This window comes from Lasioglossum baleicum, chromosome 20 (assembly GCF_051020765.1).
Source record: "Lasioglossum baleicum chromosome 20, iyLasBale1, whole genome shotgun sequence".
NCBI lineage: Eukaryota > Metazoa > Arthropoda > Insecta > Hymenoptera > Halictidae > Lasioglossum > Lasioglossum baleicum.
The window spans coordinates 2,403,673-2,425,180 of NC_134948.1; the positions used below are offsets into that span (position 1 = coordinate 2,403,673).

The 21,508-nt window shown below is 44.7% G+C and overlaps 1 protein-coding gene across 21 annotated transcripts in view; it reads right to left on the minus strand.

Moving 5' to 3' along the window:
- Nucleotides 1-21,508, minus strand: part of Heph (polypyrimidine tract-binding protein 1 heph) — a 478,446-nt gene that overhangs the window by 41,181 nt on the left and 415,757 nt on the right. For all 21 annotated transcript variants that reach the window (XM_076444563.1, XM_076444562.1, XM_076444546.1 and 18 more), the window contains 2 exons: nt 16,587-16,727; nt 2,620-2,671 (listed from right to left, as the gene is read on the minus strand). In XM_076444563.1, the coding sequence (XP_076300678.1) occupies nt 2,620-2,671; nt 16,587-16,727 (193 nt within the window). The remainder of the gene's footprint in view (nt 1-2,619; nt 2,672-16,586; nt 16,728-21,508) is intronic.

Consider the following 21,508-nt stretch of genomic DNA (forward strand, 5'->3'; position numbering starts at 1 on the left):
ACCCCGAACGCCAGATGGTTGGTCGCGCTTTTTTTATTATTATAACAGAGAAGACCGAACGCATTTATATCCGATCACCGCGAAAATACGCCGGTAATTCGGGTTTCCGTGAATTATTATTCGCTCGCATGGTTCGCGACCGCTGTCGACCGTTTTTCACCATTATCTGCGGATAGGAAAATTGGAGGACCGATCTCTCAATGTTTGGCGAACAGGTAGCGATATTATATTTCTTCGCGAGGTTACAAATTAACACTAAACGATTATATAGCAATTTCATGTAAGCAACTTCATAATTTCGATAAGCAGAGTCTATTTTCGGAGAGCTGAAACATTCCGGGAACAATGCTCGAAACGAATTCTAAAAAGGCAAGTGAATGAAAAGACCGGCTGACAGCCGGGCGCGTTTTCGTCGGAATAAATGACGGCAAAGGGTCGAACAAACCGGATCGTGCGTTCTACGAATTTTCGAGTCAAAGACAGAGACGAAGATGGCGTAGTGCATACCCCGTACGTTTCACGGCGTTGAATCCGCTTCAGTAGCGTGTTTCAAATGGAACGGAATGAAATGAAATGAAATGAAAAATACAAATCTCCGGTGGCCCCGGGGCCACGGCAGTTCACGTACAGAAAGCGCGGAACGTGGGGGAAAAAAAACAGAGCCGGGCTCTGAGAGTTGTGCGTGTGTTTTTAATTTGAAGCGCGGCCGTACAACACCGAGATGCAGGAGTGCCTCTTAAATTGAAATTCTTCCCCGAGATTTCTTTGAAAAACACAATGAAAAATGCCCGCGGCGGATCGCGGACGTTCCTCTATCCTGTCAATGTTAGAAATATCGACAATTTCATCTGCTGATCATTCAAAGGGAGACGAAATTTGTGCAACAACAGTTGTGCAACGAAATTTATTCTGTCGCACAAAGAGTCTAATTTTTTCATTTATTATCTTGTTAACTCGAAAAGAAGATGAAATACGCGCAGAAGACCAATCAACTGTAAAACATACGCCGTGTGTCACGAGGGCTGGAGTGGGCGGAGCGTTTGGCCCCGTCCACCACGCCCCTAGTCGTACGATTGGTCGAAACTTCAAGCATCTTTTGCGAAGAAACTATTATCGTCTTGTACAGAGTGGTGGAGATCGGAGGACATTTGTAAAGGAAACTTGCCGCAACATTTTTTATAACAAAGAAAATGGTTGTTGAAGTTTGTTTTTACCTTCTTCTCATCGAGAAGAGGAACAGTTTCAAAGGAGCCACAAAGTCGCAAACAAATAGTTTTTGAGATTACACGAAGATTACGAAGATTAACATTTGTAAGTACCTATACTTGACATTCATATTTTATAATGTAGGATTAATATAATTCATATAAGGTAATCTCTTTCACATTTTGCAACTTCAAATTTATGATTAGAATGGGCAGGGAGACGATCACTTTTTTGGTACGGGCCTAGCGACGAAGGTCCCTTTAAATTTCGTTTGGCTCGAGGCACGCACACGATCACGTTCGATCAAATTTTGCAAGAATTTTAACAGCTTGTATCTCAATAACTATTTGTTTGCGACACGTGGCTTCTTTCAAACTGTTTCTTTTCTAAATGAGTGGAAGTGTTGATGTAAAAAGGCAATTTTAACAACGATTCTCTTTGTTGTAAACAATTTTGCGGCAAGTTTCTCTTACAAATGCCCACCTATCCGGAGGTGTAGATTCACCCCTACGACGGATGACCAACAAGTTAAATTAACAATTGTAGACTCGACTGACTGTAGAAACGTGCACGGAGAAACGATTTGTAGGACAAGATAGTAGAAAATGGCGGCGACAGTTCCGAATCGAAACTGGCTGCAGGCCTCGCGGACGGTGTCGAAAATAAAAGCCAAGATTGCTCGGAATCGAATCGGCAACTGGCCGGACAGGGGTGAAAAGGGGCGAAAAAGGATATGAAGATCGAATGGGCGAGCAGCCACTTGACCGAATGAAACTTTAATTGGACACTGCGAGTGTGCCTTGGCTTCAATTTGGGACCTATGCCTCTCTGATTTCGCCAATCAACGACTATTTGTCCGACTGTTCTTTGAAAATCTGCTGCTCCTTTTGTTCGGCGAGCTGTCGTTTAATTGAACGTCTTTCTTTGAACTTCCCGAAACAATTGCCGCCAGTGTACATTGCCCGCTCGACACCAATCGTTCTACCACATTCTATATCACAAAAAATTTTATTCGCACACTTGTGTTCTTTTTTCCGGAGCTCGATACGATATCCAAACGTGTCGGACGAAGTAATCGAATCTTCGAGGACAGCAATTCGCAGAAAAAATTTGCGCAGCCCGGATTTCGAGTCCCGACTCCCTCTGGCCCGGCTTGGAAATAGAAACGTAAGAACAGGTGCTTTCTCGAGACACCCTTTGCAACACTCGAGCGCAATACCGAAAGTACTGACGGCACGAAAATGCGCGCAGAGCGGCGTCGACGTCGCCAGGCTGGAATGTACACGTCAAGCACACTGAAGTACTAAAGTGCCGTGGCATGTCTGCCCGCGAGAGTGGCATCTATACAGGGTGGTTCCATGACTACTGTCCATGTATTAGAAAGGTACGAAGAGCGGAGACGTGTGTACTTACTGTTCTTGGTGAAGGTGACGATTTTCAGGACTTTGCCGATTCGTGTGAATATCTGCAACAGAAAACAGGCGACGCTCGTGTTAGATATAATAAATCGGTCGTGCTCCGACGCAAGGCTTTTCTTCGGGACCAGGGACGAGCATATAGCGAAGCATGTACGACGCACGCAACACGCGTGTCACACATTTAACATAAATCAATTTTCCCCAAAGCAAGTCTTTATGAACAATTTTTCTAACATTCAATCATTTAATATTTCTGTTCATTCCAAAATTACAACAACATATTTAATTTACAGACGCGATCCAAATAAATCTTGAAATAGATCCAAACTGGGATCGAAAAGTTGATTTCGTTTGACAATTAGCAACGTTGCTTTATAATTCGTAATAAACGATCGAATCGTTGCGCCGAAAACATTTAAAAATTTATTATCAGCAAATACGATCGATAGAAGAAACATATTTATACAGCGAAGCATTTGGAAATGTAACGACTAATAATTATTTTTATTTTATTCACAATAATCGTTTAATTGTGCAACGGTAATCGGTCGTGCTTCTAGCGAAGCATTTGGAAATGTAACGTCTAATAATTATTTTTATTTTATTTATCATACTATAATCATTTAATTATGGAACAGTACTAGAAGGTAATTTGACTCTTTTATTACATTTTTATAATTTGTTCAGTCCCGGAAGATTTGAACAAGCTTAGCATATTTGTCCACGCGAATTTATTTTCATGAAGCGCTCCTAGGCAAACACGCAGGTAGACATTCCTGAACACCGTACAGGAGACCAATTTTTTTGTGATTCCCGACTGCGAATTATTTAAATAGCAGCCACCGCTGTTAATATCGTTAATTTATTTCCGAGAGGTTTCCATTTACATTAGCGCAATTAAAAGCTCTCAAGATCGCGGAATAATTTACATTGCTCGGTGAAAATTTTTCCCGGTAACCGGCATACACAAATTCCGTTAATTAACTCTATTCCCTTTCTATCTCCGGAGTAATTAAAAAATTACGCAGCCGCAGTCACGCCGATTGCCATTCTATTTCGCGACGCTTCCGGTGTTTCTCGCGTCGCGATTTGGTCGGCTAACGGCGCGAAATTAGCGCGGGGGCCGAGAACATTAACCCCCATTCATCCCTCGTTTCGCGAAATGAATCTGCCCCGCCGGTGTCGAATTGACACAGTGTTTTCTTCGTGAAATCGATGAGTTAACATTTACATCTTAGGTTTCTCGGTGATGTTTTTCGAGAGGTTCCTCGAGGTTAACCGGCCTCTCACCCCACGGACTGAATTAATGAAAATAGTCATCGGAGTGTAGGGACAGGGGGACAACTGAACAACCCCTCATCAGCAAGAAATATCAGGATGGCCCCCAACACAGTCGCTCAATGGGAATTCACGCAGGTGATGACGAAACTGCTAACCAGCACAAATACAGGGCCTGGTATTATTAATGCAATCGTTCGACCACTCCGCCCGGCAAAATTCATGACAATGACGTCGGTGTTCGGCGGAGACCATGCGCGATTATTAGCCCGAGGCTCGATGCTGAACATGACTGCGAATGTTCGACGATACCAGCCGAAATTTCGTCCGGGGCCCCCCGACGCTTTGGGTGATTCGCTATCGATCCTTTCGCGAACTACACACGCCGATTTTTAACTATCTATTTATCCAAGAACGGTCAAAGCGCAGCTAGGAAAAATAGCAGAAATCTTCCGAGAATTTGATTACACAGTTTCGAGACCCACTTACTTTTACTACGTTTCTATTAGCTTGCTTTCTTGCCTGTCTGTCTGTTCGGTACAGAAATAATTTTTCCTAGCCCCATACAGTTTTCTAACCCCGTACAGATAGTCCTGAAAATTTGTGATTGTGAATTTTGAATAGATACGAAAATACTCGTGAGATTTAAAACGAAAAACGTGCGGCGCATGCAACAGATAATCGATGCATGAATAGATTAATGAGTTTTCTCAACGGCAGCTACTCTCTACACTCCTTACTATGTACTATGTACATATTATCTTTTGTGCCCCACGTTTTTCGCGTTTTAAATCTTCCAAGTATTTTTATAGCTATTATACAAATTAACAATCACAAATTTTCAGGACTTTTTCTGTACCGGGTTGGAAATCTTTATGGGGCTAGGAAAAATTATTTTATACTTTTTAGTCCGTTGTAAAAACGTGGTATTTTAAAAAAAATTTATTTTAACAAAATGTTAGATCGTTTAGGTATGTGCGGCGGAGTGAAGAAAGCGTAATTATGTAAGCGGCGGCGTGCTCATAAAATTACAATTAACGTTCATTGATAAAGCTCGTTGGGAAGGACTGAAACGTTTGTTTAATAGCGCAGCAAGTTTATTTAACGGTCGCCCGCCGCGATAATTGATTGAATTAGTCGAGTGTGCGTCCTCGTAATTATCCACGGCGAGAGTTTTCAAAACTCCGCGTGCAACAAAGCAGCGCGCGCGCGGCGCTCGGTATCTCCACAAAGCTTCTTAAAATTCTATAATCCTCGTGCAATTACGAGAATTATTCGAATTAATTGGTTCGCCGAGTGCTCGGGTACCCCCTCCCTGTCGTGTCAAAATCACCGTGAATACCTAATGAACGTCATTAGTTCAAATCTCTTCGGCGAGCCTCGCAACTTGCGTTCAAGTAAATCCGTTAACGGAACAAACGTGCGCGCGATGTCGATATCCCCTAATCGACTGCGCCGTTCAATTTTCATCGGGCTAAACGAATTCGCGACAACGGAGGGAAACATTAACCGCAGGCAACTGTGCGGGGCGGAATTATCGCGATTATGCGAAACTTGGCGCGGTGAGAAGAAGACAGCCCCACTCCACTCTACAGAAAGAATATTATTCCAACTTCAAAGAGAGAAGTTTACAGGGGTCCGACGCGAATTAAAGTTTACCGGTATCGGGATTGGGATTCCAAGAAAATTACAAAGAAATATCCGACCCGGGGAATAAATAATTGTCGAACGAAATGAAAACGGTAACGATGCGGCGAAGATCCAATATGGAGAGCCTCGGGACGGCGGATAAAGATTATTAACGATCCGGAAGCCTTTCGTTCGGGCTTTTTTCCCCATCGTTTTCCTTCGGTTTTCATCCCGCCGACGCGCCAATTGATCGTTACGCGAAAATAAATTCTTCATTTGATCCGCGAAGCGCGATATTGAATATTCGATGGAAGCTAAAATGCGTGACACTGGCTGCATTAGCGATCCCCCTTCCAACCCCCGCAAATCCGTCCTCTTACGCGCCCCGCGATTCCATTCACATTTCCAGATATTTCTCGCCTCGCTCCGCGGCATGCATTTTTATAAGGCTTTATTTGCTCGCGGGAAACGCGCGACACACTCTGGACCCATCGATTTTTAAACCGCGTCGTGGTAATTAGTCGAACGGTCACCATTTTGTCGGAGATTCGTCATTATTCGATCGTAAACGTCGCACAGTGCGGCCGATCGCCGATCTGGCTGTTCAAAATTCAGAAAACCGGCGCGACCACGATACTGTTCACGCGACAGAACAAGTACGGTCTTTCAACCCTCCCCACACCCCATAACTCTTTATTTAACAACAAAAATTTAATATAACTTTACTATTATAAAAGAAAATATAATCACAAAAAGAGAAAAACCAGACATTACGGTCATTACGTGTTCTTTGACGTAGAAATCGAAAAATTCCTTATTGTCAAATTATGGACGTATTAATATATATTAATATATGGACGTATTAATAAATTGTAATAACGAAATAATCCACAAAGGATGAGCAACCATGTTTTTGAGGCTAGGTTAGGTTTGAAGCAAGAATACACATATTTCTAAAGTTTGAAAAGGACTGCAATTATCAAAGAAATTACTCCACCAAATGAAATAATGGATGGTAATATAATATAATATGTAATACTAGCGTTCCTTTATGTACTCCAAAGCTCGTGAGAAAGGTTTTATTACTCAACGTTTAAGAGAACACTACTAAAAGTAAAGATCCTCTATAATCTAAACTAATCCTCTGATAATGACCGGAAGGATTAGCAGGCGCTTCATTGCTTACTTAAAACCAGCTCAAGGTCCCTTCAGCCAAATATTTGTTATGTTTCGAGCTCTCAAACATATAATTAAACGTTACACAAACGTTGTTTCGCAAAGCCCAATTTTCATTTTGGGACTTTTGAACAGCTAGACCGGCGATCGGCCGCACTGTGCGTCGCATTGGTGTTTCCGAGACGTATTGTGAAGTTCAGATACCGGAGAAAACTCTAGAATTTTCTTTATCTTTTGTTTTTTTAACGACCCGGCACGATCATTACCGTTATTGCTCGTTATTAACGCAAATACCGGTCGGCGTTTCGCGTTCGCCTGACAAATTTCAGTATTTTTTTACATCACCTTTTTTTGGTTTCGCCCCCGAGACCGGGCCGTGTGCTATTCAACCGAGCCTCTATTTACGCCCGCGCTTTACTCCTCTCCTTCCTTTCTCTCTCTCGCTCTCTACCACCCCGCGAACGCCGGAAAATCCTTCGGTTTCTGTGCCCAGGTTGTTTGTTTGTTTTTCCCGAAGCGTTTCGCCGGGAAAGTACACCGCCCTTCGTTTTTTTTTTTACGACGATCGCGTTGCCGCGCGAAGTTGTAAATTCCGTGGAAGTTGCAGCGGCATCGTTCGCGAATGAAAAATCGACGTGCCTCGACGATCTTTCGATAATCGTGTCGGGAATCCTCGGACGAAAACATCGTTGCCAAAAATGGATGATTATCAGCTCGTTCCCAAGAAAATAGCTCGATATAAATTTAATTATCAGTTTAATTACTGAGCTTGAATCTGATTGTTCCCAATTCACAATCTAACTAAACTTGCACGCTAATCTGACAGTTCCAGGCTAGGCGTTACATCCCATTCTTTCTTTCTTTTTTTTTTTTGCGTTAAACGATGGTCCCCCAGAGTCACGTTACTGCAGTCTCCCCTCGTCGATTAAAAAATATTCAAACGGTTGGCGGTCACACACCGATTTCATCGAAACACGCGCGGGTACTCGCCATTGTCGCGATCCTCTCGTCGATTCTCGCCCCCCCCCCCGAAAACGCGCGATAACAGTTCGCATGATTTCCACCCGTGAAACGTGAAAAACGGAGAGCAGCGAAACGTGTTTCTGCGGGGCCATTGATACGGTGACAACGCTTCGATTTTGCCATTTGAATTTTTGTCGGTCGCATTTCCGCGCTATGTATGCGTGCGGCCGCTCGAACGAAAATCACGGGACCCTTCTTCGTCGCCGTTCGCCGACCCGCTGAATTCCGAGTGTTAATCGCGGACGGAAATATTCACTGCGAAAGCGGTGTATCAAATTGTCACGGACCACTCAATTATGAGAAAACTCTGCTGAGAAAGTACCCTGATCTTTACGAATCATCAGCAAGTAATTAAACGGGAGAAGTACTGCAAAATATATTATCTGGAACAGTTACGCCATTGTCGTAATATTCTGTAAAGTACGAGCGGAGAATGTGTTAAAACTTTGAACAGCGACAGTTTAAAAACTACAACGGGTAGAGCTGTACGGTAAAAAGCGTTGGGATCGGCGAAGCTTCCTCTTTAAAATGCATTTTGTTTCGCGTCGATACCACTTCCCGTTCCCGAGATATCGTTGGGTAAAGAGAACCGTGATTTTCAGTTTCGCACTCTCGCTGTCTCGTTTGCGCACTCACGCTTACCCCCCTCCACCTCGCGATAGTTAGCGTGCTGGCGAGGGACGTGCGCTTGCTATCACTAATAGTGGGGCACGCTACATCTAAAGACCTAAGAGTCCACAGCGCGGACTTGGAACGAAATGCATTTTAAAGTGCATTTCTTCTCTCAGCTGTTCTCGTTTATTCTGGATTTTAGAATTGAAACGAAACTGAATTGAATTAGCTCCGAGACTCGGAGTCGTTTATGTTAACGATTCAGAATACTCGCGACAATAGGCACTCGAAATAATTATAACTTCGAGCTTGAACGGTCCGCGATAGAACATTCGACATAATTAATCATATCGACAATTAATTACAGTGTTAGCACAATCGGCTCCTGGAAATCCGACGAATTTCCTGACCGGCCGACGGATTATATTTATGAATTGCAGAAAATCGATGACGTTTCTTTCGCCAGCGGCTCGCGCGAGCTCGCCTATATGCGTGCGCGTGGTTTTGTTTAATTATTGTCGACGGTTATTTCGTCTGCTCGGAACAGTTTGCTATCGGTGACAGGCTATTTGATATCGCTTTTTGGAGCGATGGGCGGTGGGCGTTGGCAAGCTAGAGCCACAGCTTTTGTTTCCGGATATTTGACAAGAAATACAAGAACGCTGAGCCATGAAACTTAAAAAATCATACGGTATTATTTGCCAGTTTCGGTTTCAATTCCGCTCGGATGCTTTTTCGCACGCGGAAGCTCGAAAAATTAGAGTTCCCGCGCGGAGATCCATTAAAAATAAGTTACACGCGGCTCTCGAATTGGATCACCATAATTTCCGCGTCGATATGCGGTCCACGACGCTTCCCTTCGCGGTTTTTTTTTATCGCCCAGCGACTTTTCAACGGACACAGCGGCAGCGCCACCGCGAAAAGTCCCGTGGGAAATCAAGGCCTCAAAGGCTCGTGTGTTCAGGAGAGAGAGAGAGAGAGAGAGAGAGAGAGAGAGAGAGAGGGAGCGCGCGCGTAGTCGAGAAATGTTCGAGCGACAACGGTGTAATTTTTACCGAATATTTTCCCGAACGATCTTTCGACCTAATTCATGCGATTTCAGTCGGAATAATCACAGAGGAATCCCGGGAAAAAACTAACCCGCAAACATGGACGTAAATCCCTTCACCTGGTTCCAAAATTTTCAATAAAATCTTCTACAGGTGCAGAAATAACTTTTCACTCGACACAGTATGAGGGTTGAGTTCGATAAAACTTCGTAAAGATTAATAAAATTAAATTTGAGGATCAGAAGCAATTTAAATTATTTTTCACCGAAGGTCATCGAACTTTAAATCGTAAATTATTTCAGAAATTGGATAATGGACAGAAACAATATGCTCTCGAGGCAAGTCCGTGAATTTATTAATATTTTGGGATTTCGAGGATCCGGTGGAGGGAAAACTCGGTCGCGGGAGCGCGTCGATAGAGGATTAGCCGAAACCATAATGTCGTATTCCCCGTGTCGTTTGCCGCGTGTACATCATGAATAATGGCGGATCGTCGACGTCGACACGGGCGAAATTACGTTACTATTATTGCACGTTATTGCATTACGGAGGCACCGGCGTTGTAGATACCGCGCGTCGATAATCGAGAACGCGAATTAATAACTGTTACATCAATCAATATGTACAACAGCGTCCGCGTCGCCGCTGTACAACGGTGACCATGAAAAGGGGTGGTGGCGTGAGCGGACAGGATGACGTTCGAGGGTGGCTTGCAGCCCTGAATGGTCCTCCGAATCGAATAACACAAACTACGGGGGCACGATAACAATTTCGTCTTCCCGGTGATTGAGAAATTATCAATAATTCCATAACATTCCAATGCTTCGCGGCCTTGCTCGACTTCGAGTTCCCCGCGGCGATATTCGCGAATTTATTACGGTGGAACCAGACGACGCATCGATCTCAAATTTCGCGTCTGTATTCGTCGATCTCTAAGAAGTCCAACCAAATTTTTTCCATGCCGAAATTGCGATTCTATCCAAAGTTACACAGGTTAAACCGAACGTTCATTTTCGCATAAGGTTCCCAAAAATTTAATTGTGCGAATATTGAATTCCAGCCTGTGTCCGCCAAATTTGAAGGAAATCCGACGACGTTACGCGGACGCACGGCAGCCAATCGAGCATTTTCGAGTATCGCAGTAACTCCGGAGCGGAATTAAAGGAAATGAGAAGTCGGAACGACAGCATTCAGCCTAGGAGACCTCTAAAAGGTTGTAGGGTACGGGTGTTTAATAAGGGGAGGCTTAGGGCTCGAGCCAGGTGGTAAAAGAGCGTCGGCAGACAGGTCGATGCGTTTACGCGAGAGCGTAGCCCTAACAAGAATTCCTCGATTTGACCAAAGACGTAAACGTTAAGGGTGCCCGGCCTCCTCCCGTCTACGTTTACGTTCTTTGACGGAACGTTACGACCGGTTTTACATTCCTGACCCCGGGTCCGTCCCGTGAAGGTGTGCCGGCGCCCATCCTGAACGCGTCGAATGGCCCAAGGAGCCCGGAAGGAAGAAAACGGAGAAGAAGATGTGTACAGAGAGAAATTACACCGGCGAAACGACTGGTTTCGAGGGTCGGATAGTTTTACGACCCTCCATCCACCGACTGTATAATCCGATTTACGGAACGAACTCGTACCGAGCACGAATTGCCATGTACGGAATAATGCTCTCGTGCACCTGTCTCTTCCGTTTCTCCATCGATCGCTATCTCTCTTGTTTTCTCTCTCTCTGTGTGTTGTATTTTTTCGTTGGTACGTTGTTACATCGCTCGTAATCCAAGGCCTGGTTTTTCATAGCAGATAACTGGTCGTTTCGAAAGCCGATCGTTCCTTTCAAGAGATGAATGAACGCGGAGTCGAATGGGAGTCCGGGCAATTTTCCTCTGCTTCCTCTCTCTCTCTCTCTCTTCTTCGGGACTTTGTGTCCCGAACTTTAACCGGGACAACTGTGTCTCGCTCCTCTTAACCGCGAATCGTGACCCTGAACTTGGAACCCTTGTTGCGACACCAGTACACACCGTAGACAGACCAATGGCGGCGTTTTGTTGACCAACTGTCATCGGCGTAAGGTAGTGGCCCCCCTAAAAAAATTGTGGAAACGCCGAATGAATCCATCGGGGCGCATTAATCTCCGTCGCTTAATAACTGCCGGTTACGCGGAGCTACGCGGGACTATACAGTGTTCCCCGTGGCAGGAAAAAAGCGGCCACGGGACGAGAAAGAAGCCGCCATTAAAAGTTTCCGCGATCAATGACCCCTTCAACGGATACATTTCGTTAAGTTCACGGATCATTAGAAATTTTAAAGCGGCCTCCGACACTGACTAATAGCACCTCTCCCGGATTACCAAGTTTTCATAGCGGCCGTTTGAGAACCCTGCGCGCACCTGAACACCTTCCTCTTTACTGCACCCTTTCTTCTTTCGCTTTCAGAAGCGCAGGACGCTCCGGACTGGGTAGGACGACGGTACATCGCCAGCTGCAGCGAACACTTTATGGCATTCCATTGGCCCGGGGAATCATGACGTTAAACACGGACGCAGAATGGCCGAGCTAGGTGTCTTCATTAATTGGTAAGAATGGATAGGCTTCAATTTGATGATGCTGAGTTCGATTAGGCTTTTCATTGACGTGTGACTTAAATCCAGCACTTGGACTTTTTAACACATTATTTATCACGCATCTACTTCTGTTTAATAATTTCGCAATTTTATTAACACTGTACTTTTCCGAGGGCAACAGAACGATTCGATCGACCTCACTTTTATCCAACTGCTTTCCTCGACCCGTTATTTATTTTTCATTGTAACAAATGTACTTGTAATGTAAGAAAATCACAAGATTCAACGTCTGAATACGTTCGCAGTAGAACACTTAATGGTAGAAGGCACATGATTGGAAAATAAGCCAAATGTTTTATACTATAGTCGAAGCAATGTCAGTCCGTGTTCACATATCTTTCTCTAATTTTGCTGTGGTATGCGATGCAATCCTAAGATTTTGCGTGTTTACTTTGGAGATATGTAGTATGTAGTATTCCGGATATATAACAGAATGTACACGTTCCACGTTTAAATATAAAAAATTTAAAAATATGCTAGGTGTCTTATTTTGTCGAGGACTGTAAATCTTGGGGTGCTAAGTGTGCAACTATATTGAATTCCCATAAAATGCTAAAAAGAATGGGTCATAGCGACCTCGTTATACCGTTTTATAGATTCAGGAAGCCATAAAATCGAACACCACAGCTGAACTTTACTACAGTGGGTGTACAGAGTATTCGTACACCTTTTAAGAACGAATAACTTTCTCAAGATTGAACCTGTAACATCTCCAGTTTTTATTGAGACGTTAGAAAAAAGTCTGAATGTTGAACAAGTTATTCGTTTCGAAAAATTGATCCGTTATCCTCGCCAGGATTACCAGTCGGCGGCCATGATTCTTCGATCAGAACCCAGCCAAGATTTTTAGCCTGTTCGGAATGAGCAACCGGGAGGCTTCTGGCAGCGTGATCGGCCAGCTTTTCCGTGGGCCAGTGGGAAATCGACTTAGCAGGATGGCGGGGCATCGGCTAATCTTTCGAAACGATCGTAGTTGCGTGTAAATCCTGGCGTATGGCAGAATCGCCGCGTAAGCCTACTTACGCAGCCAAACAGCAGGCAATCACCGGCATGTAATCCGGAAATGTTTTCTAGCTGGTCCATTACCGGCTTAGGGACCCAGGCCTCGAGTCCGATTCGTCGACAGAAATCCTGGGAGCGCTCGCGCCCGCGCCTCTGCTTATCGAAAAAGCAAGCATGCGTGAGGAGTAACGCGGGCCGCTAGCACGCGTTGCATACGTCGTGCCGCGGCCAACAGCGTGCCGGACAACGAAACGACTGTTATCTTTGGGAATTTCAATCCGACGAACGACCGAAACCTGTTCCCCGTTGATGCGCGGCCGGATTACTGTTGGTTGTTCTCGCGGAAGATGAAACGGCCGACGTTTCCGCCTCAAGTGAATTAAAGCTGGACCGCGCGCGCCAGTATTTCATTAAGGGTGCGAATATAATCGATAAGTCAAACCTGCCCTCGACCAGCCATCGCCAAACTCATCCTGCCGAGGTTAGAGTGTTTTGTTTCTTCGAGAACATCGATGTACGCCACTGTGTAGTCTTCATTCTTGATCCAGAACTTGCCTGGTGTTCTTTCATATTTGTTTGTCGAAGAACCGATGACGAAACATCCGGCATGTTATTTCCCCGGGCTTGCCTCTTTATAAGCAACGACCCTGAGTCATTCCCGACGTGGATCCAGCTTCTCTTTTTGTCCGTCGATATAAAATAAGCAGCTCCTCTTCAAGAGAAAAGTGGACGAGAAGGTTTTGAGTTAGACAGTTTTGTGAACCCGCGTGTCTCTATTCAGATCGCGTGCGCAGCACGTTTCTTCCCGAAGAAAAGGCGATGCTACTTTGCACATATTCAGAGTGACAGAAAGGGAGACGTTTAGCGTGCGTCACCTATGAAAACACACTACATTCAGGCGGAAAGAAAGGCTGGGTTTTTCGGGGGCTTGCCACGACCTGTTATATTATTCGACGACATAGTGGTCGCGCTTAAAAATTTATTCACCACTCAACTCGGACCGGCAGCACACCGGTTATCCTGACATCCGTCTCGAAGCTGAGCTCGCCTCAATAAACCACAATAAATATCTGTTCAATTTGTACGCAAGAATTTTTTATACACTGCCCGAAATTCCCACTAAGCCACCTGATTTTTTGGTGAAATATTTAATTGTGTCGTAGTAATGAGAAGCTGATGCACGATAGCATCTAAGAATTAATAAAAGGAACAATTTACATGATTACATATTATTTATTTACAGAAAAAACGTAGTTTTATACATAAAAGATGTAATGATGCTCTCGGCGCACTGGAATTCAATTTTCGACGTTTCGATCTATGGTTAGATCATTTTCAAGCAAAATAATAACTGCGTCTGTGAATTGTTAAACGGAATAACTAGTACCGACTATTTACCATCGGTAAATTGAACATTGAAAGTATTAATTTGTAAATATAGAAGAAATTTTTTCGATAATCTTGATGTCATCTACTTAGAAAACGTGGGGCTTCATGGAAATTTCGCAGTTCGTTTTTTGTTAAACCATGTTTTTCTGTAAATAAGTAATATATCTATGAATGTAATCGTGTAAATGGTTTCTTCTATTAATCCTAAAATGCTATCGTGCAGCAGCTTCTCATTGCTAAGACATAATTATAACATTTCACCAAAAAATCAGGCGCTTTATGGTAATTTCGGGCAGTGTATAAAAAATTTCCGAAAGCGGTACCATTTCGATTCGGTGATGAAACGAGTCGAAACGTAATCCTAATTTTCAGTTACTGTCGAACCTCGTTGATTTTAACCAGGTTTAATTCTCAATCGATTTTTAATCGAGTTCGGACTATATTAAAGTCTGATTAGGTCTGGTTCAGAATGAATATTTTCACCGTTGATTAGGTCCGAGTCATTAACCCGTCGAACAGCACGGGAACAGCGAAAGTTCAGCAGCGCAGTTCGAGTTACGATAATTGGGACCATAATCGGGCAGCTTCGCGATTTTAATCGATTCGTTAATCGACCGTTGCGTCGTAATTAATCGCGGGCGGAATCGCGCTCATGATCCGTGCACCGTGTCACGTGGAATTAATTCACTAACAACGCTCGCTCGGTTACATAATTCTCCCGTTGTAATTGTAATTTGTAATTCGGAAAATATGTAATTCCCCCCTCTGTCGACTCGCGAACGGTGATGTTTCCTTATTATGAATTTGTAATGCAAAACTCTGCTCGGAATTCGCGATCGCGCCCGGTGAACCGCGTGATACGATTACAGAACAAAATTGCATGTTTCCACCGCGTTTCTCTATTATGCAACCAAGTCACCGGCGAAATCTGCAACTTTTATTAAATCTTCCCGGCTCGTTTTCGTCTCCTCCCCGCCACGCCGGCAGAATTACGCTAGTTCCAGAACTATCCGGATAAAAACATCTGTAGCTTCGCTTCTGCTTTATGGAAAGCTAATGGACGTTCGTTGTGTTAATTGTCAGTCTACGAATCAGTCATGTCAGAAGAATCGATACAAAAACCTTTTCACTACATTTTTATTAGCCTGCTTTCTTGTCTGTCTCTCTGTCTGTCAGTATTTACAAAACAAATTATTAAAAAGCCTACGCGGTTTAGGAGATATAAACTATTAAATTTAACCGTTACACCTCCCCGCGCGACACTCCGTGTTTTTATTTGCTTATTTAATCAGGCGGACGCTCAAAATTCACAATCACAAATTTTCAGGACTATCTGTACGGGGTTAGGAATCTGTATGAGGCTAGGAAGAATTATTTTATACTTTTTTTTAGACCGTTTTGAAAACGTGGTATTTTTAAAAATTTTACTTATATTTATTATTGAATGTAAAGATAAGAACCGACTAATCCAGCCTAGCTGGAATATCATAAATATTGTATTAATAAGGGCCGAGTAGTTTCCGCGCGAGGGAAAAACCGGTGAAAATTCCTCGCAGGTGCAATTAAGTTCCTAGAGCTTCGGATCGTTCCGGAAGCGTTCGTTGTTTCATTATTCAGTGCTCGGGTAGATGCATCGATACCGGCAGGGGGGCTAGATGCGAGCGTTTATGTGGTGAACCGGTAAACATATCGCCGGCGCTCGCGGATTATTTAATATTCCATTAACGGAAACGCGACGGGATAAAAAAAAAAACATCTCTGCCGAAGCCGCGAATATTTACCGCGCGAAATATGCTGCTACTCTTCCCCATCGTAATTCACGGACGGCGGCCGAAGTATACCGGGAGAAATATCCGATTAATCGAGAATCGAATTCGGGAGTATTGCCGCGAAATCGGATTAATTTTGCATATCCTGCATTATTCCCGAACGATTTCGACCGGTTTTTTAGTTTAAGCCCAACCCCTCACAAGTACGCCTAACCCCACCCCTTTGGCACCATTTAACCTTTCGCATGGTTCACAATCACCATACAAGTTACTAATTAGTTCCTATGTGTATAAAAGGTGGTCCACATTCACTGGACCATTTAAATCTCCATTGTTTCATCTTAAAATAGTCTAGTGACGTCTGGAGCACCGTGTATGCATCAGAAAAATTATTGACATCGTTGTCGTTGACCATAACTCACCTGATATAGCACGTCCAGGGAAACGGGATAAATCATCTGCTCGACGATAACTCTGAGAACCGTGTTGGGTCCCCCTTGAGTCTCTGCTTGCGCCTGGGCCACCTGATTCTGTCCAGGAATTGCAACTTGGTTGTTCGAGTTCTGCAACAATGTAGAAAAATGGCGAAAGTTAGTCAGGAGCTCGAGATCCAGTCCCCATGTGCAGAATAAATTCTATTCTTCGGTCTACTTTGTCCATTCCGTGTAGAATGTATCGTCTCTGTTTATTATTTGATCAAAACAGTAGTAGATTTAATGGAACTCTCCGGCGATGCTTTCAAACCTTTCAGAACTGGATGATTCTCGCGATGGGTGGGTCTATTTCGACCCGTTGTCGGTATTACTTAAATTCCATATTCAGTTGCTAGATTTAATAATAATAGCCGATTTTTCCTGAATCGATTACAATCGAAGCTTCACGAATCGATCCACTAAAAAAATCGTTTCGAAAATAATTGATGTTTTGAATAATCGATTTTTCTTTTAGGGATGTCTAAAAATGATAGAAAAACGAAGATCAAAATTTTGTTGGACTCTTTTATTAAAGAAACAAAGTGATAATAATTATTAGACTGCGGATCTTTATGCATTTATAGCAAAATTGAGTATATGAAAATCGAAGAAGTTGAACATTTATTACGTAGTTGTTTCGCGCATGTCGTTGCGCGTCGAGCACGAGTTGGGAATTAGCCAATGAACGTGTTCCGTTAGGATTATTATGCGCAGTAGAATTGTCGCGTTTTAAGAACATTTATACAGTTACTTTTGATGCTAGTTGGATCTCTTTATACAGTCTCCACAGTAAACACTCCACAGTCTCCACGTACAGTCATACAATTTGCCATAAAAATGGATTATTTGTAATAATCGGATATATTGAAGAATCGATTTTTTAAATAATCGATTAAAAACGACATCCGGACGGACATCCGTCGGACTGGCATAGTCGCAGCTTGATCCGAATTAAAATTCTAGGACATTCTGAAGGCTAGATCAGGCATCTCGCAGAGGCTAGATCTACGATTCGAATTTGGATCAGACTGCCACATCACGCGAAATCATTGAATCTGTCCTAGGAGTTTCGGAGCGAGTAGAAGAAGTAGAACAGCTCCGTTGCTGGCCAAGTATCCTCGCACAGACTCGATTTCCATAAAATGCTAAAGAAACCCCGGGCGCATTAGAATTTTCGATGGAGATTAAAACGCAGCTCGAACCGTCGCGTCGGTTCCCGGAAACTCGGGTCTCTGGAACCGCGCGCAGTGGCACCGGAAGTCCCGTGAAAGGGGAACTTGTTACCGAGTTAGCCGGCGGAACGATATTTCTACGTGAAGGGAAATCGATCGAGTGCCTTGGGAAGCGTTTTAAGTAATGTCGTACGAGGAGAAACCCGGCGGTGCGGTGTCGGTGCCGGTGCCGCGGAGAGGCTGCACGCGAGGAGAGATTTCGCGAGTGCGCGCGTTACGTGATGTGAAAAATATTTGCAAAGTTCCCGGGGCTGAATGGATTATACAGAGTGGTTCAGGATTAAATAAATACGCGCGCGCGCGCGATTCGATGGTCGACTGGCAATCGAAAAACAGGACCGAACGAGCGCTTGCAGCGTACGCTTTTGTGAATAAGCAAAGGCATTGAAAAGTTGAAAAATGGTCGGAGAGAGCAATTCGATACATCTTTTTTTTTTCTCTCTCTCTCTCTCTCTCTTTTTACAGCCAGAGCCGAGTATTTGCGGAATTCGCGTGCCCCCCTCCGCAGCGAAAACAGTTACCGTTCGACGTTCGAGCTACGGATAACGCGGGAGAGGGGGAGGGCTATAACATTTGCGTGAAACGTTCAAAAAATGTCTGAAATTATCCGTCGACAGGCAACTTCGACTTCGACGCGCCGCGCGGGCAAAAGATAAACAGGCCGGTGCGCGCGATTTACGAGCAGCTATTACTCATCCACTCATCTCATTGCAACGGAATAAAAGTAAATATGTTATTTACATTGGAAAATGAAGTACGGGACGATAAACGTCGTTCGCCTGTCCGTCCGATTCCGAATACCCTGCACAATATTTCCTGGCGTGCATTGCGAAACAATATACGCGGCTATCTATAATACTCCACACCTTCGAACATCTAAAAACAACTGGAACATCTTTAAACGGAAGTCAAAGATATAATAATTATGCCACCACGCGGTACAATGGTCGGGGACCGCGAGATTTATACTTTAGGTGACACGGAGAGGCGTAGCCGCCGGATGTGCGTGTTTTATTATTTAATTTTATTTTATCCGTTTTATATCCGGACCTGTGGCGAATTCCTCGTAATTCCATACCACTTCCGACATAAAAATACTTGCGCACACGTCACGGGACTCTCGTGTACCTGGCCCGGTCATTCTAATTTTACTCGAATGGCCGACGTGACTGCAGCGCCCGGTCATAAATGCTTCACGGGCCTAACTAACTTCGAAATTGAACGAAATTCCCGGGCGCCACGGGGGGGAACGCGGGGCGTTCGCGTAATAAAAGCATTGCGAGATCTGGAAAATGTCCGCCGGTGTTAATAGTTATTGTGTAACCGGGGTCGAATTAGCCAGGACGTTTCCAGGATGGGTGTTACATTATTAAAGGAACGTGAAAACGAGGCGGTTGCGGAGGCGAGGACGCGCGCGCGTAGAAATTTTCGGAAAATTGAGGCCGTAGAGCCGGGCGCGCGCGAAGCAACAAAAGGTCTCGATCTATTAAACGGGGGACCCCAATCGATCACCTCGTGATCGCGCCGCCGGCGCAAAGTGGCCGATTGAATTTCAATATTAATCGAACAGTTAGCGGGTGCCGTTCCGACGTGAACGCTCATTCGGCCTATTAAAAATGCAACAGGCCAAAATTGGCCATGCCAGAGAAAACAATGCCATTAGCCGGCGCCGCTGCCGCACGCCCCCGCCCACCCTCAGCCCCGCCGCATCGGCGTTGCCTAACTCGCGTCTATCCGTTTTCGATGGGGAACGTTGTCGGTTACTAGAAAATATACTGAAGAGGACATAATCAGCGTGCTCGATCGAGAACTAAAGTTTATTTTTCCGCGGCAACACTCGATTCATAATTTCCAGTCGACTTGGCCGAGATCCAATCTTTGTCGGTTGTTCCGTTCAATCATTTTCGATTACATCAGTGTCTAACCAGTCAGTCGATAAACGGTTACGGAAATCGGGATGAAGCTTAAGGGTTTCGTCGAGAGAAGTGGCATCTGAAAACAGGAGGGGCTGGAGGCGTGAGCGGGGCCAAGGAAATTATTGGTGGGGAAGAACTGTGGGAGGAGTCAGAGGAGGGACTTAAGAAGAATCTAGGGAAGGAAATGGATAAGGAAACGGCTAGAGTAAGAAATAGGGGAGAAGTTTAGGGGCGTGGCCCAAGAAGGAGGTACTGGAGGGGGATCTCGGGGAGGGGCTAGATAAGAAAATAAAGAGTTGGGGGCGTGACAAGGAAAGGAGGTGCTGTAGGAGGAGTCATAGGGACTTAAGAAGGATCTAGGAAAGGAAATAGATGAGGAAACGGCTGGAGTAAGAAATAGGGGCGTGGTCAAAGAAGGGGGTACTGGAGGGGGATCTCTGGTTGGGACTAGATAATAGAATAGAGGAGTTGGGGGCGTGGCAAGGGAAGGAGGTCCTGTAGAAGAAGGAGAAGTTAACAAAGGGACTAGCGATGGGCCTGGAGGAATTTCTCCGGGGGAATTCCGGGAGAGAACGAGAAGATATTTAATTTTCTCTTACTTAACGCAGTAGGGTCGGTCGATCGACGAAAATGGGGCTTTTGCAAGGACGTCGGTGTTCAAACGGCAGGGCGAAACGATCGATGTAATAACGTGCTGTTACTTTATTGGACGGGGCTGAATGGGGGACACGGCCGCGTTTGATCGAACGTGTGCATTATCTCTGTGAAAATGGCGTTCCCGTGACAAGCCGGGCGATATAGATTTCAATTACAAGCATTAAATCTAAATTAATATCAATTTTTGGACGAGGCGGTGCGTACGAATTAAACGCGAGAGATATAAAGCGGGGCCCACGATAAGCTGACAGGAGGCAGGACGATAACGTGTAGGATGATCCGCTGTGTGTGTGTGTGTGGCGTCATCAGCGTAACCGCAGCGATGGGAGCACGGGATACACGGGGAATAAAACGAGAGGGATGCAAGATGCTGGAGCCAAAGGGTAAGCCACGGGTTCGTGGACACTGCGATTGCTCGGAGCCGGAACGAAATCCTGTGCGAGCCAGCAGACGTACTCGTAGGACATGGCAGCCGATGCACGAGCATTTGATGGCGTCGTGTGTCCGCGTACCCGTGGATACGTGTCTCCAAAGTAATTTCCAGTTATCTGCGTTTACGATTCCGCAGTTACGCCACCGTGATTCCGCATCGTATTACCCGGACGTCCCGGGGACGTTCTTCTCCGTCTTCCTAACCTTTGATCCGTTCCTATGCGATCCTCGTCAAAGATAAACATTTACACACATCCGTAAAGCGTATATTAATTATGGATTTAATATCATCACGAGTCGGCAGGTCTCGAAGAGCAGAATAAGGAAGGCTCACGACGTTCTTCTCTGAAGTGGAGTTCTTACAATCCTGATTCACAAAATCGTTCGTACATATTCCGCGAGGAAGTGAAACTATGAAACAACAAGTGGGGGAATCGGTTCACCGAGCAAGGAGTTGGAGCACAGACAAGAAATTAAGAAGAGCGTAATAGTTTTAGGCGTCGCGGCAGTTTAAGATTTCATTGTTGAAGTCCCATTAGAATTAGATCCCTCTGTGCCATGATCGTCGCCGAGCTGCGCCGGCTGCTTTCATGTCGCAGTAAAGCGGGGCCGAAGTGACGCGCGGAAGAATAAA